Here is a 14,751-nt window from a genome sequence, read left to right on the forward strand (position 1 = left end):
CGTGGCCAGGCACTAGCCCTGATATGAACCCGATTGAAAACTTTTGGAGCTTCATAAAAGAAAAGCTAGAGAAGAAGCACATTAGAACCAAACTTTCAATTGATAAAGGAGATCAACAATTTGAGGTATCACGATGCTGAATTGAAGCCAAAATGTGCTAAACTCGTACATAGGATGCCACAACTGATAAAAGACTTAATAAAGAATAAGGGATTTCATAAGAAATATTAACCTTTGTGTGAGAGATAATTTTCTTGTAAGTATTCCGTTTCATTTTTGTTTCCAATTTGGATATACACACTTTATAGCAATTATATTTGAATGTTACGTACGCATTTGTTTTATTGATATTCTAAAGCATATGCCGTACCCAATAGAAATTAGGACAGAGTTTCAAAGTAGTAATTTGGACTACAAAGTTCGAACGTATTTTCTCACGTAATAATGTAAGAACAGTAAAATATTCAGAAACTGAATGTTGAACACATCCGTAACTACTGGTGTGCTCCAGCACTTCGGTGAATATTCCAGGGTAAATTTAATTATAAACTCTCAAATCCAGATTATCACAAGATAAAATGCTTATTTATTCAAACAAGTTCAAAAAGCACTTAATAATCATTTAATTTGTGAATTCACCTGTAAATATTGTTTATATGTAACTAGTGGCGTATTTAAGGGGATTTCCGGGCTTAAGTCTCCCCCCGAAATTGTATTTACTATATTAAAGTAAATGAAATATCTTGCAGATTTTTCACATTTCCAGGAACAAAGTTAGCCAAGCCTTCCCGAAACAAAATCATAAATACGCCACTGTGTGTAACTAACAACACCTGTTGTCTCTTATATTAAATAGATATTTAAACTTGTTCGTTGATACATCGCCATATTGATGTGTTAAATATTGGCACACATTAAAAAAAAAAAAAATCATGTTTACACAAAACAATTTGAGACAGTGAAATAGCAAATAGGTTGATTAATGGATAGGAAAGAATTATATGCCATTTACATTTATAGATGTCAGATCTGTTAATTATTATTGTAGAGCCTTATTACAAGGATTAATAAAGATACAGTAATACTCTTTCTACTCGGAATGTACATTCTAATTTTGTTCCACTCAAGGTGGCATTTGCTACTTAAATAAATAAGTTCCATTCGTAATTCCTCAGCATAGTGATTATACGTATTCGTATTATGTTCGAGTATTAGTATTAATATTACAAAAAAGATTGATTTGAAGTATAATTAGTAATTTAAGTTATCTCAGGTGAATACATCGCGAACAACACGCTAACTCGCAACCCATTGATATATATAAATATTTATTAATAAAGTTTGAGAATATTATTTTAGTAAAAATTAATGATTTGGGAGGATGAAGTTTGTTTTGTTTACGTTCATATTAAATGTTTCTTAATGTTAATCAAAAAATAAATAAATAAAATAAAATTAAAAATGTGAACTTTACGTTGTGGAACCTAGTAACTCCGAAACTTGTGAGTTCAATGAGTTCAATACTTAAACCGGAAGTCGGAAATCTTAGGTCAGACATTGGAATCTTCACACAATCCATATGAAAAACAATTCCTCACGGTCTCATAATTTTCACTATATACAAGTCAATATTGAAACCAGATGTTGCACTAGTTTTTCTATTTCTGGTTTCAGTAGAAGAATAAGAGCTAAAATTAAATCTGTTCTAGAGATTCTGAATTCTTATCGAGAAACTATTTGCCACTCCCTATTACCGCTTTCGCTGTATGGAAATCAATACTGGACCCAAAAGTGATAGTAAGTTTCTATTGTTGCTGGTTGCAATAGAGGAATAATGGCGAAGATGGAATTTCTTCTTGCGTTATTCAACCCATATAAAAAAAACTATTTCTCGCTATATATTACCGTTGTTTTTTATTATAGTGACCAGTATTGGTACTGGATGTTTCCACCCCTTCTGGTTTGAAATGAAATGAAATAAAATTTTTGAGTTTTACGTCCTACGCTTATGCCGGCTAGGCTAAAGGAGGCAGCAATGATGAGAAATGAATGAAATGGTGGAATGAAGAAAGTGGGAGGAAACGGGAGAACCCTGAGGAAACCCACGCACACGGTGTTTGTCCACCACAAAGTTCACTTGGCGGGAGCAGGGTTTGAACCCGGTACCCTATGCCCCTTCTGGTTTGAATAGGGTTATAAAGATGGAGTTGAAACTTTTTCTTAGATCACTGAATTCATATGACAAAGCTATTTTCACTATCTCTTTACCGCTTTAACTCTATGGAGATCAATCTCGAAATCGGAAGTGGTAACAAATTTATACCATTCTCGGTTTTAGTAAAGAAATACAGCCTGAGATTAAAGAATTCTATTATTGGGACCCGGAAATGGTTGTTTTCTAGCACTTATGGTTTGAATCAGGGATGTGCAAGTTGGAACAGGGATAGACTAACTACAGAGAACTTGCTGGCGTCGAGGGCCGTACGAGACAATGTACATTTTCCACAAGAATTGAATAGCCATATTCAATTTATAAAATCGTTCGTCGTATAGTAATGTCACAGGAAAAAAAAAAAAAACTGTTATAGCGGTAACAAAAATGTTTAGTTACTAAAGAAAAGCAGACCATTTTTAGTGGAACACTTGACCAGTCTGCCAATGTTCGGTGGCACACTCTACACTGGATGTTCCAACGCGGAGGATATTTTCAAGGAGGACATCTGTTATCCAAGAAACTCTTTCAGCTCAATTTAAGAGATCACGGAAGAAATTCATTTCCAATATCGAGTCAGGCAAGCCGGGGCCCGCCCGAGGATCGGCTCTTGCACATGACTGATTTAAATAGAGGTTTAAGAAAAGAGATGGAACCTACTTTCAGGACTCTGAATCGGTTTCCTAAGAAACGTTTCTCGCTTACTCTTATCACTTTTGCTCTGATATCTGTTGACAGTCAGACAGACAGATGTACATAGTTGTTCAATAAGTCCTCTGATATGTATACGTAGCATAATTTGGAAGTCTCAGACTAAGAGTAAGAAATCATATGATTCACTTTTAACCATTTCTGTATTGCACCCACAACTGCTATCGGCAGCATAAGCTATAAACAAGCATTCTTCGATCATCATCTTTGCTCAAAGTTCTTTCGTTTTTTTTTTTTTTTTTTTTTTTTTGCTTTTCTTCCTTCCAATTGTATCGTGTCTTCACAAAAACGTTAATTTAAGAATTAGCCAAAACTATCTAAACTGTACTAAAAATATAAAAAATTCACTGTGGAAGAGATGGCGTGACCGTCTGTAGAGAACACTTGGGAAAAAAATATCCTACAGTAAAATATGCATCCAATGATCCTCATCAAAATTCATCTAAAAATCGCGGCATATAGTCTTCTATAGAAGATTTTCATCTGCTTTGCTTTTAAATAAAAATAAGGGAGACTGCGTTAAGACCTTACGGTTGCTATGACTAAATTTTAAAAATGCTTAGATTTAAAATATTTCATTGCACAAAACAGCTATAAAATGGTTGCAGATTATTCAGAAAATGAAAAATGAAATCTTTAAGTTTAACGTCCCACGATTATGCCGGTTAGGCTAAAGGAGACGGTGATAATGAGAAATGAGTGAAATGGTGGAATGAAGAAAGTGGGAGAAAATGGGAGAACCCTGACAAAACCCACGAGCACGGTGTTTGTCCACCACAAAGTCCACACGGCGCGAGCTGGAATCGAACCCCAAGCACCGGAGGTGAACGCTCTATCACTGAGCCACCGCGCCTCCCGCAGATTATTCAGAGATCCCAGAAAATCTCAAAATATTTTGATTGAAGATTGGCTATGTAAGAAAAAAGCAAGATAAGCTTCAAGAATTAAGATTTTACCTACATTTTCATAACTGAAGGCGAGTTTTGTTGCCTTTTTCCCTTCCAAAAAACTGTAAATATACTCGTAGGTTGCTTGGATGCCAAGTGATCTACGTCCAAAATTGGAATTTTCTAGGAGAGAAACTTGAAGTGCAATTTCCACTTGAAAGATTATCCATATGGAAGATTTATCTTTACGATATTATGTTAGCAACCAAAACTATAGTTATGTAGATAATGGTCTAATAATAATTTACGATCCAGAGGTGGATCTAGATCGGAGCTGAGGGAGCCTAGGCAGGACGGTAGCCAGCCTAAAAATTTAGGGGAACCCGGTAGAAGTTAGGGGGGGGCAATCCAACCATATTATAGTTCATTTGCAAACCTACCTTGAAAATTTTAGAAGGGACCAGCAAAAATTTAGGGTGGCCCGGCCCCCTAGACCCCCGTGGATACGGGCCTGAGCCTAGGCCCCCCAGTTTTTTGAGTGACAAATACCCCCTGAAAGTTTGTAGTGAATTCATGATATACTTATAATCTGGGTTCTGGCTGCCCTTGGATTTTATCTTCTAGATCCGCTTACTGAAAAAATCTCTTAAAAAAGGTACCCATGTATAGAAGTGGATGATTGTATTAGTACATTTTCCCGAGGAAACACAGGAAATCCGTGTCTCCCACCGGGAACAAATTGAATGAATGGATGCACCTCCAGCCTAGGGACTGAAAGAGGAATTCCGGTGCAAGAGTGTGTGAAGAAGAGTGCGTGAAGTAGAGAGTGGTGGTGGGTTCACGGGAGGGAATAGGGTAATGGCAAGAAAGGACGCAATGGAAAACACAGCATTTACCGTTCGGGAGCCAGGTGAGGTTGGTGAAGATAGCACTGGGATACAACGGACCGGGGTTCACACTAAGTGCTCCGAGTGGACCCCGGACCCAGTCTATAAGAACCAGCCAAGATACCAAGGAACGCAAAATGAGCGGTTAAAATAAATAAATAAATAATGAATACAGTATTAGAATTAAACGAAAAGATAAATTTTTAGTATGTGGAAGAGTGAAAGTAAACAATAAATGAAAACACATACAGGCTGAAAAACTAAATGCTTAAGTTAAGCCAGAAATTCGTGTGGTGCAAGGTGAAGTTAAATATATATATATATAAATAGAAAGTCATATAGGTGAAAAATAAGTGTCAGTGATTATTAGTGTTAGTGACAGCAAAAGCATTCAGTGTAGTGTAGTGTTAAGAATATTAGTTTCGGTGTACAAGTGTTAGTGTGGAAACACAGGTGAAAACCATTAGTGCAGTGAAAGAAATAGGTGAATACCAAAGAAATATATTTAAAAATATGTATATATATATATATATATATATATATATATATATATATATATATATATATATATATATGAAACATATGGGTGTTAAAACCTACAGGGTTTAACATACAGGGAAAACCTGCAAGAAACAAGGAGAAGCCTAAGGTGAAAAGAAGAAGAAGCCAATAGGTAAAAACATAAAAACATAAATACGCAGAGAACACAGATACGAAACACACACACAGAAATACACAATAAACAAGCAATCTAGATTCAAACTCAATTGTTAAATTTTTATAGCTTTTTTTTTTTTTTGTTTGTTTGTGTTTTTCGTATTTGTAAATTTTCCCTTTTTTTGGTATCTTTTCCTTTCCTATCCTTTCCCTCCCAAATTTTCCATTTTTTTCTTTTTCATTTATGGAAATAAAGAAAAAAAACTACTATAGAAATCATTCGCAATGATGATAACTCGTCGGTTTTCGAATGCTCTAGGTAACCGACTAAGAGTAACGCGACTGAGCGAATGTAAAAAAAAAAGCGAATGTAGTACATTTTCCCATTCTTTGGAATTAGGCCACTTTTAGCATCCAAGCTGCCCGTATGACCACCCGAACTCCGGATCCGTGTCGCCAATACGCGACATGTGAATTATACATGATGTATACAATAAGTCCCCATGTTGCCTATAGGCGACATGAATTCAGCAGACAAATGACAAAGATATAAGAAAGAATAACTGAAAATTGCCTAACAGGTTATACAACCGAAGGTAACTATACTATTAGAACATAACATTTCTACTCAAAAAAATTGCTGGGACCGAGGAGGTTATATCAAATCTGGAGACTAGAGCAAATTTTAAAATCATATGCCAAATACGAGACATCCCGATAATACGTGGAAGCTTATGATCCTATCCTATTGCCACACCTAACTTTTTGGGAACGAAATATATTTAATATACGTATTTTTTTTCTAATGGTGTTTCTGTGTTTTGTTTATGATTGTAGATATTTCAATTCTGTTTAAGGATGCTTAACCAACTTAAAATATGTATTTCTATTAACACAATTAAAACTATCAACATACCTGTAATTAAATCCTTCACAACTGAATAGTCTCTCTCGAGCACACTCCTGCTCGCATTCTTCGATATTCCGTACTGGCATAGATCTGCGAATATGGCGTTCCGATACTCTTTGTCTGGTCAACACACGGCGGAAACAAGCTGAAAAGAAAAATTCATTAATTGCTTTGAGTGTAAATTAGAGATACAAGAACATAATAACACCAGAGAAATCCGTCAAGAATATACCACATTTTTAATTTACAACAGTGAGTCATAAGTCTTACAATATTCTAGTACTTAACATATCGTACCTGTACTTATTACAGGAAAGCGGGATAACATTCAAAGTACAGTCCCTCGTGTTAAATTCTTTGCAGCCATTTTCCTGTTAGATTTTCGATTCCACGTTGATACCACTTCTTGTCTTCAGAGGCAAAGAAGATGGTCACTGTTGTTTCCACTTCTTACTGATTGGTGAAGGATCGTGCTTTCAGGAAGTGCACCATGGACTGAAACAGATAGTAATCCGAAGGGGAAAGATCAGGATCAGGACTGTCGAGTGTGGTATCAGTTGATGCCATTAAGTTCCTGACTTCTTTTCCTTTTTAGAGCCGAGTGTGCTTTTGCGTTATCCTTTTGCAGCAGTGCGTGCTTTCAATTCACCAATGCAGATATTTTAGGCACAGTGCAGCATACATCCGATCCTACTTCTCGAGAAAAAGGTCAACATTGATAGTACTACTGTTAGAAACGAAATTGAAGTGAATTACTCCGTCCTAGACCCACCACCTACGGAACATGACTTTATGCTCGTAATAACCGTTTGACGACTGGTTCTAGAACTGGGCCCTTGCTCAATCATTGCTTTTGCACATTTGGATTTCAGAAAGACACCCACTTACTGTCGCTATGATAACGCGGATTTTGCAGGGGTTGTAGGTACACATATACTCTCCTCTGGGCGTAAACTGGGATCAACTTATATGGCAGTTTTCCCGAGTTCGTGAAGATGACACACTACAATGGATTGGGTTATGCCAAGTTGATTTGACAATCGCCGTATACTGGTGGATGGATTTTCATCAATGGCGTCTCGTATGACCTCAAAACCTGTTAGCCTGGGACCTTGGGTGGTCTTCGACATTTTTACAACATGCACGAAATTTCTGAATCCAACGAGTTGCTGTGGTTGACTGCACGTTGTCCTATCGCATGACAAATGTTTTGGATTCCTGTTGCAGCGTTATACCTAAGTTCGAACTCATACAGAAACGAATCACGTATGAGATGTTGTTGAGCTCATAAAAACTGACTTAAGATAGTGACAGAGTGATAACCACTAATAGACCACCGGAACAATAGACCACCTGCTGTTTAAAAGATGTCTAAAGGAAGGAAAAAAAGGACAGACATGTTGCCAGGCAAGGGATTTTAGCAACAAGGAAGATGCTTTTGTGCAGAGTATTGAAACTCTGCTAGTATAGACCTGGACCTGGCAAAAAAGACCTGGAACCCTGACTGGCCCAAAGTATCATTTACAACATTGGTGAAAGCAAAATTACCGAGTAGCCACTAGGTCGCTTTCGCTGTGGGGAGTAACGCATCGGAAATGCATTCTCGAGTAGCCTAATCCTTACATAGTTCGCTTGCCACACTGCTCTTGGGTCAATTTGATCTTGTACATAGATTGATCGCGGCGTATACTCGAATCTGCTGTTTGGGTTGTGAAAATATTGCAAGATTTATGACACCTTTAATGCAATATGATGTTTCTGTAATTATAGACAGATTCTTTTAATATATTAATAGCTTGACATGCAATTTTCTAATTAAATTCCGCTGTAGTGTGAACTATACAATAGTCCTTTATATATATATATCTACATAATTGCATACTATATATCTACATAATTACATACTTGGATGGTCCATGTGGATAGAAGAAAATACCAAAAGTAGGTTTTATTTTTTTGCTTCAAAAAGGTTATAATAAGATGTTACTGTTTCTAGGGTTGGTCTAGTTGTCATGCAAATCCTTTTATCCTTAGGAACACACCCTCAAGCGACACGGAACCTATTTCATATATATGTATAAAAGCAAGACGTTTCAATTTTACATGCTTCGGCGATTAATGTTTATGTCAACACCTTACATGAAACAAAGAAAAGCAGTTTTTAAAAGTCTAATTTCGTTTAAATTTCCGTTTTGTTTATTGCATGTAAAGTTCTCATTAAGATTTTTCCTAGAAAGTGGGAAATAATACTAAACCATTGATGTTGTTGTTTTACATATGAGTGATTCTACATCTAGAAAAAAGAAGAAATAGATGCAGTTTTGCGAAAATTATTGCACGTTTAATGCACAAGTTACTGAGTTTCCTTGTTGTGCTGCAGTGCACATGTGTAGTGGGTGTTGCTGACTTGAGTTCCTTCTTCCTTTCCACACACTCATATGAGTCTCTCTCTATTTTTTTTTTTAATTTGGTTATGCCATGACGAGTAATGAATGAAAAGACAAAAAATAAACGTATGTTTCTTGAACAATTACATGATCACACTGTGAAATCAGAAGGTAATAAAATAATGTTCAGACTGTGAAATCAGAAGGTAATAAACTAATGATCACACTGTGAAATTAGAAGGTAATAAAATAATGATCAGACTGTGAAATCAGAAAGATAAAATAACGATCAGGCTGTGAAATCAGAAAGATGAGATAATAATGATCAGCCTGTGAAATCAGAAAGAAAATTTTTTAAGACATTAAAATTTATGTGCTTAACATAATATTTTTCCTAATTTGTACAACATAATTTAGAAACGTATCCAATGTGCTGAACGTATTTTTAGTAAAATTCGTATTATTTTTATGTCCCATTCGATCGTAGTTCTCATAATAGTGGTATATACACAAAAGAATTTAATTACTCAGGGAAAATGTGGAATGGGTGTTCTACTTTATAGCAACAATATAATGGAACAAACGTTTTTGAGACTTTTTAATGCTGTTTGAATAAAATCTTGCCGCTTAAACTTTACGTATTTTATATAAGCTAAATAAGATTAAAAGATAATTTATACAAAGGCCATCTCCCCCAAGTGATTGGGCACAAGCCTCCTAATTGACCATTCTTCCCTACCCCAAAAAAAGTAGTAGAGGAGATTGGAGTTGGTTGTGGCGAAACCAAAATAATTTGCTTGTTTGTTCAATTTCGAAACTTTTTTCCGTTTTTAAAAGCATCAATTAAACTCTGATTTGTCATTTTTCTGAAAGAAAAAAATGTCAAAACTCAAAAAAAAAAAAAAAAAAAAAACTCATGGGTGTAATCTGCACCCTAGAATCAGCCCCTAAATATAACAGACAAATTCACCAGTGTTCAGAAGATGTGTTTTTCCCTTTTACAATTGTATTTTTAAGACTTTCTTGGCAATCATAACTTACCTTCCTTCAGTATTGTTCAAATTATCTACTGCGTTCTGATAATGAAGAATATAGACTAACTTGCTTCTAATACAGCATTCTTCTATTGCACTTATGTAATTCTATTATTTCAAAATTCTTGCTTGATTGGTTGATTTGTGTTTAACGTCCCTTTCAGCACAGTGGCTTCATGAGACGTGGAAATATAATTTAAAGTGAAATCCGAACTTCATGAGCTTCTATTGGAAATTGAATCTAGGTCTGGTGAAAGCGTGTACGCTAACTTACAAACTTATAGCCAGAACACTAAAACAAGGGTGTGAAGTGCTGAGAAAATTTTGGGGAGACTAACTTGAGGTTACCTCACATTCTGGACTGCTTATTTTTGAACATATATTTATCCAAAACAACTGGAAGTTTCAAGAGGGTGAGGCAGCCTCTGGTCATCCCCTAGCAACAACCCTAACCATATAGCTACGAGAGAAATATTAGTTAAAGAAATTAGTACGGAAAATGTATCAAAATTAAGATTATAAATTGCAAATCAGTGTGTGAAAATGTCGACTTCCACTGATTTTCATTTCCTATAGATCTTTCTTAATTGTCCTTGTCCCAATAATCTTCTTTTGCAATTAAGAAAGATCAAGAAAACTAAAATCACATTTTCAAAGTTTCCATTAAAAGGTGAAACCTTAACATATCTCTATTTGTAAATTAGATGCACTTTCGATACATTATAATGCACCTTTGATACATTTAGTCTTGTGTTTTAAAAATATATGGCCTGGGTACCGTAAGCTCGTTGACAAAGAAAGAGGTAAGAGATTCAAGTTGGTGATTATGTATTTTGTAACTTGTACAGTACTTGTTAAGAAGTTCCATTCAGCAACTTCCTAAGGAGGCATTCATTTACGTAAAGCATGTGTATCTATGTCTCTCACAGTAATAACACCTCGTTTCTGAGAAACAGGAGAAAACCTGATTTATTATCGTGATCATTAAATGTCGTAGAAATGCGTGAAATGAAACACATTTGTACAGAGAGTGAACATGACCTCATCTTCCTGAGCTTCAGTGTTGTTTGCAACATCCATATTAAAAAACTGTGTTGTCTTTAAGTAGTGTGCTCCATTAAAGAGAATAGGAAATCTTAATTTCTAAATTTTGCTATAGGTTTGATTTGTTCTTTTTTGAGGGAAGCTCACCACACCTACAGAATATAAAGAAGACAACACTGTCATCGACAAACTTTGAGACATTCAATCAAAAGGAACACAACAGATGTAGTAAACAATGGTCGAACAACGTGTTCCTGTGTAGGATTTTCCAATACGAACATCAGAACTTTAAAACGAGATAGAACAAAAGCTATTTTTTAATACAAGAAAATTGTGATAAACAATTAATAGCATTTTATTTTCAAGATAATGTCCTCTTTTGTAGGTGGAAAGGGTTACTCTGGACTTCGTACACGAAAAGTTCTCTTGGCTCGATCTCTCGAGAAATGATGTGAACTGGCAGCCCAGACTACGTGATATCTCTCACCTAGGTTATTTATTGTGTATGTATTGTATAGTTATTTCATGTATGTATGTATGTATTGTATAGTTATTTCATGTCTTAGGTCTGTGAGAAAATCCGCGTACAATTCGTTAACTGAAAGGGAACGTTGAATGGACCATTGCGAGTTTACAGCGCAATATATGTGTGTGCAAAAGTGGTGTAAAAACTGAAGCTTCAGAATCCACTCCATTCACTGAAGCAGAAGAGGACATTTAAACGATATTATCTTTAAAACATAATGCCATTGACTACTTTTCACAATTAAAAAGAAAAAAAAATTCATTATCACTTATAGTTTTCATTCTATCTCTATAAATAAAAGAAGTTCATAAAATTTGTATTTATCCCCAAAATTTCAGAAAAGTTTTGTATGTTGCCACGAGACAAAACTTGAACCTATCTTGTCTAAAAAAAGATTTCATAAAAGAGATGGTTTCGTCTTGGAAAGTTCATCTGTTTCTATTAGGAAGGCTCTCGCCATGAAAATTCTATCTCGTTTCGTCTTGTGGGCAACACTATAAAATAGGAAGAAACACAGACATATTTCTACTTATTTTAAGGAGTTAAAAAAAATACTCTCCCACCATTGAAACGATCGTGGAGCTGCCTCAAATATGTTAAGGGTGTTGAGTAGTATATAGTTGAAAAGATTTTGATAACGGAAATATTTCAGTGTAACTCTGAGATCGGCAAGTTACTTCTATCCTAAACCAAAAGCAGTAAACGGATTCTTTTATCAATCCCGTTCAAACGACATGTCACTCGATCTGTGTATTCAGTGAAGAACAAAGGAAAGTTTTATATATGTCTCTACAACCTGTCGCAACATATAGGATTTCTCGATAGAAAAATTTTACAAGGTTAGTCAAGAGCAGTATGAATTTTCTTCTGTATTTGCATTTTCATATGTTATTATTTTTCCCTCTCATCTCGGTAAAGAGTAAACAACACACATGGTAACATTCTTACTTGGCAGGTAGTACTTTCTGGACGAGCAACAGGAGCTGTGCACGTCGTAGAAGTACCTAGGTAATATGTAATAGGACAAACGGTGGACATAACCTGTTCTTGCTTTACATTTTTTATTAAGAATAAAATACAGGTTATATTCACAGAATGTCTCTGTATACATTTATTGGCCTCATTGTGTTCAAATTTAAGCCGAGATAGCACAGATACATTCTTTTGTCACAGGAGAAGCTTATTATGTTCTTGAGAATACGATTGAGCAATTTAGATGCCGATCAGAGTTTTTGATTTTTTTTATGAGAATCCTAGGATAATTTTCTAATCCAGTGAAAGGTTCGCATATTCAATACTTTAAGATATTTAGTATCCATTATTGCTGTATTATTTATATCAATACTTGTACAATAACTTCTGTATTTGTTAACAATCTTGTATTTCTCTCTCTCTCTCTCTTTTTTTTTTCTTTTTTGATTTTCCAAAAAGTGCTAACAAAATCGATTTCCAAATGTTAAAACTATTATATAAGCTAACAGTACAACTATAAGCTAATACAACTATAGTAAGCTAATATAGTAAATAATTATAGCAATTTTAGTAAGCTAATACAGTAACAATAGTAAGTAAAACATTATGGGAAAATGGCTTTAAAATAATAAAAAAACAACTTAAACTAATTGTTGTCTACGAATTTTTGAAAAAAAAAAAAACGCCAAAACTCCCCATCTGCTCGAAAGAAAAATTCAATTTTAAAGTCCGTCCGGAAGGAGTTGAAAAGGACGATCAGAAGTATGCTTTTTCCACCTCTTTTCAACCAAGAAAGGGGTTGAGGGAGACGGTTGTTGACTGCATGTATAAGTTGAATATTTTTTTTTTCCAGGGAAGGATGAATTTCATTCATATATGCACCCAGCCATCAGACATATATATATGTATTTCTTTGGCATTACCACCCATCATGAGCCCTTGACAACGTCGTTCCATTCCTGTCTGTTTCGTACACGTTGATTCCCATTCCCGTACATCTCTTAACCCCCATTTTTCGACTCTGATATGAGCAATTCTTGCTTTGCTAGTAAACTTTATCTCAAAAATATTTAAACATTTTTTATGAAGCTTTTCTGGAACCTGTCTCCAGAAACGAAATAGAGATTTTATGAAAGTTCACTCAGAAGAAAATTAAGAAACAAACTAAAATAGCATTACTTTTATCATAAAAAGTGGTTCTAAGAATTTTTATGAAATTTAGTGTAAAGCTTTTTTGGGCACCAGTAAGCAATTTAGAGGGACTATTTTTAATAAAACAACGATCATTCTCTGTTTCGATCTTCATGATATTCGAAAGAATTCTTAAGAGGGGAAAAGTTATCCTTAACAGGGATGAACGTTCTCTTTTCCGAGGGGATAGGGGATAAAGTTTTGTCAAGGAGGAAATCCCTGACATCTCCTCTATCAATTCGCTCACTGATTGTTGGTCACAAATGCAAGCTACACGATATAATCAGCATGATTTATTTATTTGAATTTCAGAATGAGCCTCCTTCCACATCCCTGCACCTCGAGACTGCTCGAAACAGACAAAGGTATTTACTAAATATTCGCCTTTAGTTTTTACAATCTTTACTTGAACATTACTTTAACAAAGTGAACATGACAGAATATTTAAAAAAATAACTTACATATATGATTAATTGATTACGGAAATATGGAAAATACCAAGTCAGAAATTGGTTTTTGAATGTCTTTCTTTCTCTCTCTCTCTCTCTCTCTCTCTTTATCACACGTTAACCTAGTTTAAAAGGTCATAAGGTCTGTATACAACAGACGTACAGGCATTTATGAGTGATGTGCTGTTTCGGTTATAGTTTCTAAAATTTTCTTTCTCTTTTTGCAAAGATCGCTTTATAACAGGAAAAATTGTGTAAGAAAAAAGTGACATTTCCGGGAAGATAGTTAACAATAAGTGTCATTTACCTGAATAATATGGACGTGATTTGCATTCACTACACTAGAGAGTGAAAAAACGTACCACTATGACTTTATCATTTACCAATATACGAGATTATACTTATAAAGTTATATTTTATCTCTACGCTTACAAAATACTTTTATCAGTTCGAAGTAGGAATAAAAGTGGATCTGAAAAGGTAAAGGGATAATAGGCAAGAGCATGACGTCACGCCGTCCCCCTGGCTATCTTTTCCCATTGTAATGTTTTAGGAACTGGGGGGACGCCGTACATATTTTTTCGAGGGTGGGCGAACGACGTCCCCCGGCGTTACCCCTCACTTTTACTCCTCGTTCCAAGTACCAAATATACCATTTGTTGTAGCGTAATATTAGTATATAATAAAAAATGGTTGTGTTAATCCAACTCAATTTTAACACAGGACAGTGGTCCCAGCGTGACTACCACTGTGTGGTGTTAATTTAACACAGACCCCGCGGTATTGACGTTTAACACAGGAGGTGTGTTAGGTTTTTAACACATAACCGGTGTTGAGCGGTGTTAAATTCAGATATGTGTTAGTATTTTCGGTGTTGATTCATA

The 14,751-nt window shown here is 35.1% G+C and overlaps 1 protein-coding gene across 3 annotated transcripts in view; it reads right to left on the minus strand.

The window, feature by feature from the left end:
* Positions 1–14,751, minus strand: part of LOC145668444 (uncharacterized) — a 357,510-nt gene that overhangs the window by 83,600 nt on the left and 259,159 nt on the right. For all 3 annotated transcript variants that reach the window (XM_081736316.1, XM_081736317.1, XM_081736318.1), the window contains one exon: positions 6,271–6,409. In XM_081736316.1, coding sequence (XP_081592442.1) covers positions 6,271–6,409 — 139 coding nt within the window. The remainder of the gene's footprint in view (positions 1–6,270; positions 6,410–14,751) is intronic.

This window comes from Thermobia domestica, chromosome 13 (assembly GCF_964235325.1).
Source record: "Thermobia domestica chromosome 13, izTheDome1.hap1.1, whole genome shotgun sequence".
NCBI lineage: Eukaryota > Metazoa > Arthropoda > Insecta > Zygentoma > Lepismatidae > Thermobia > Thermobia domestica.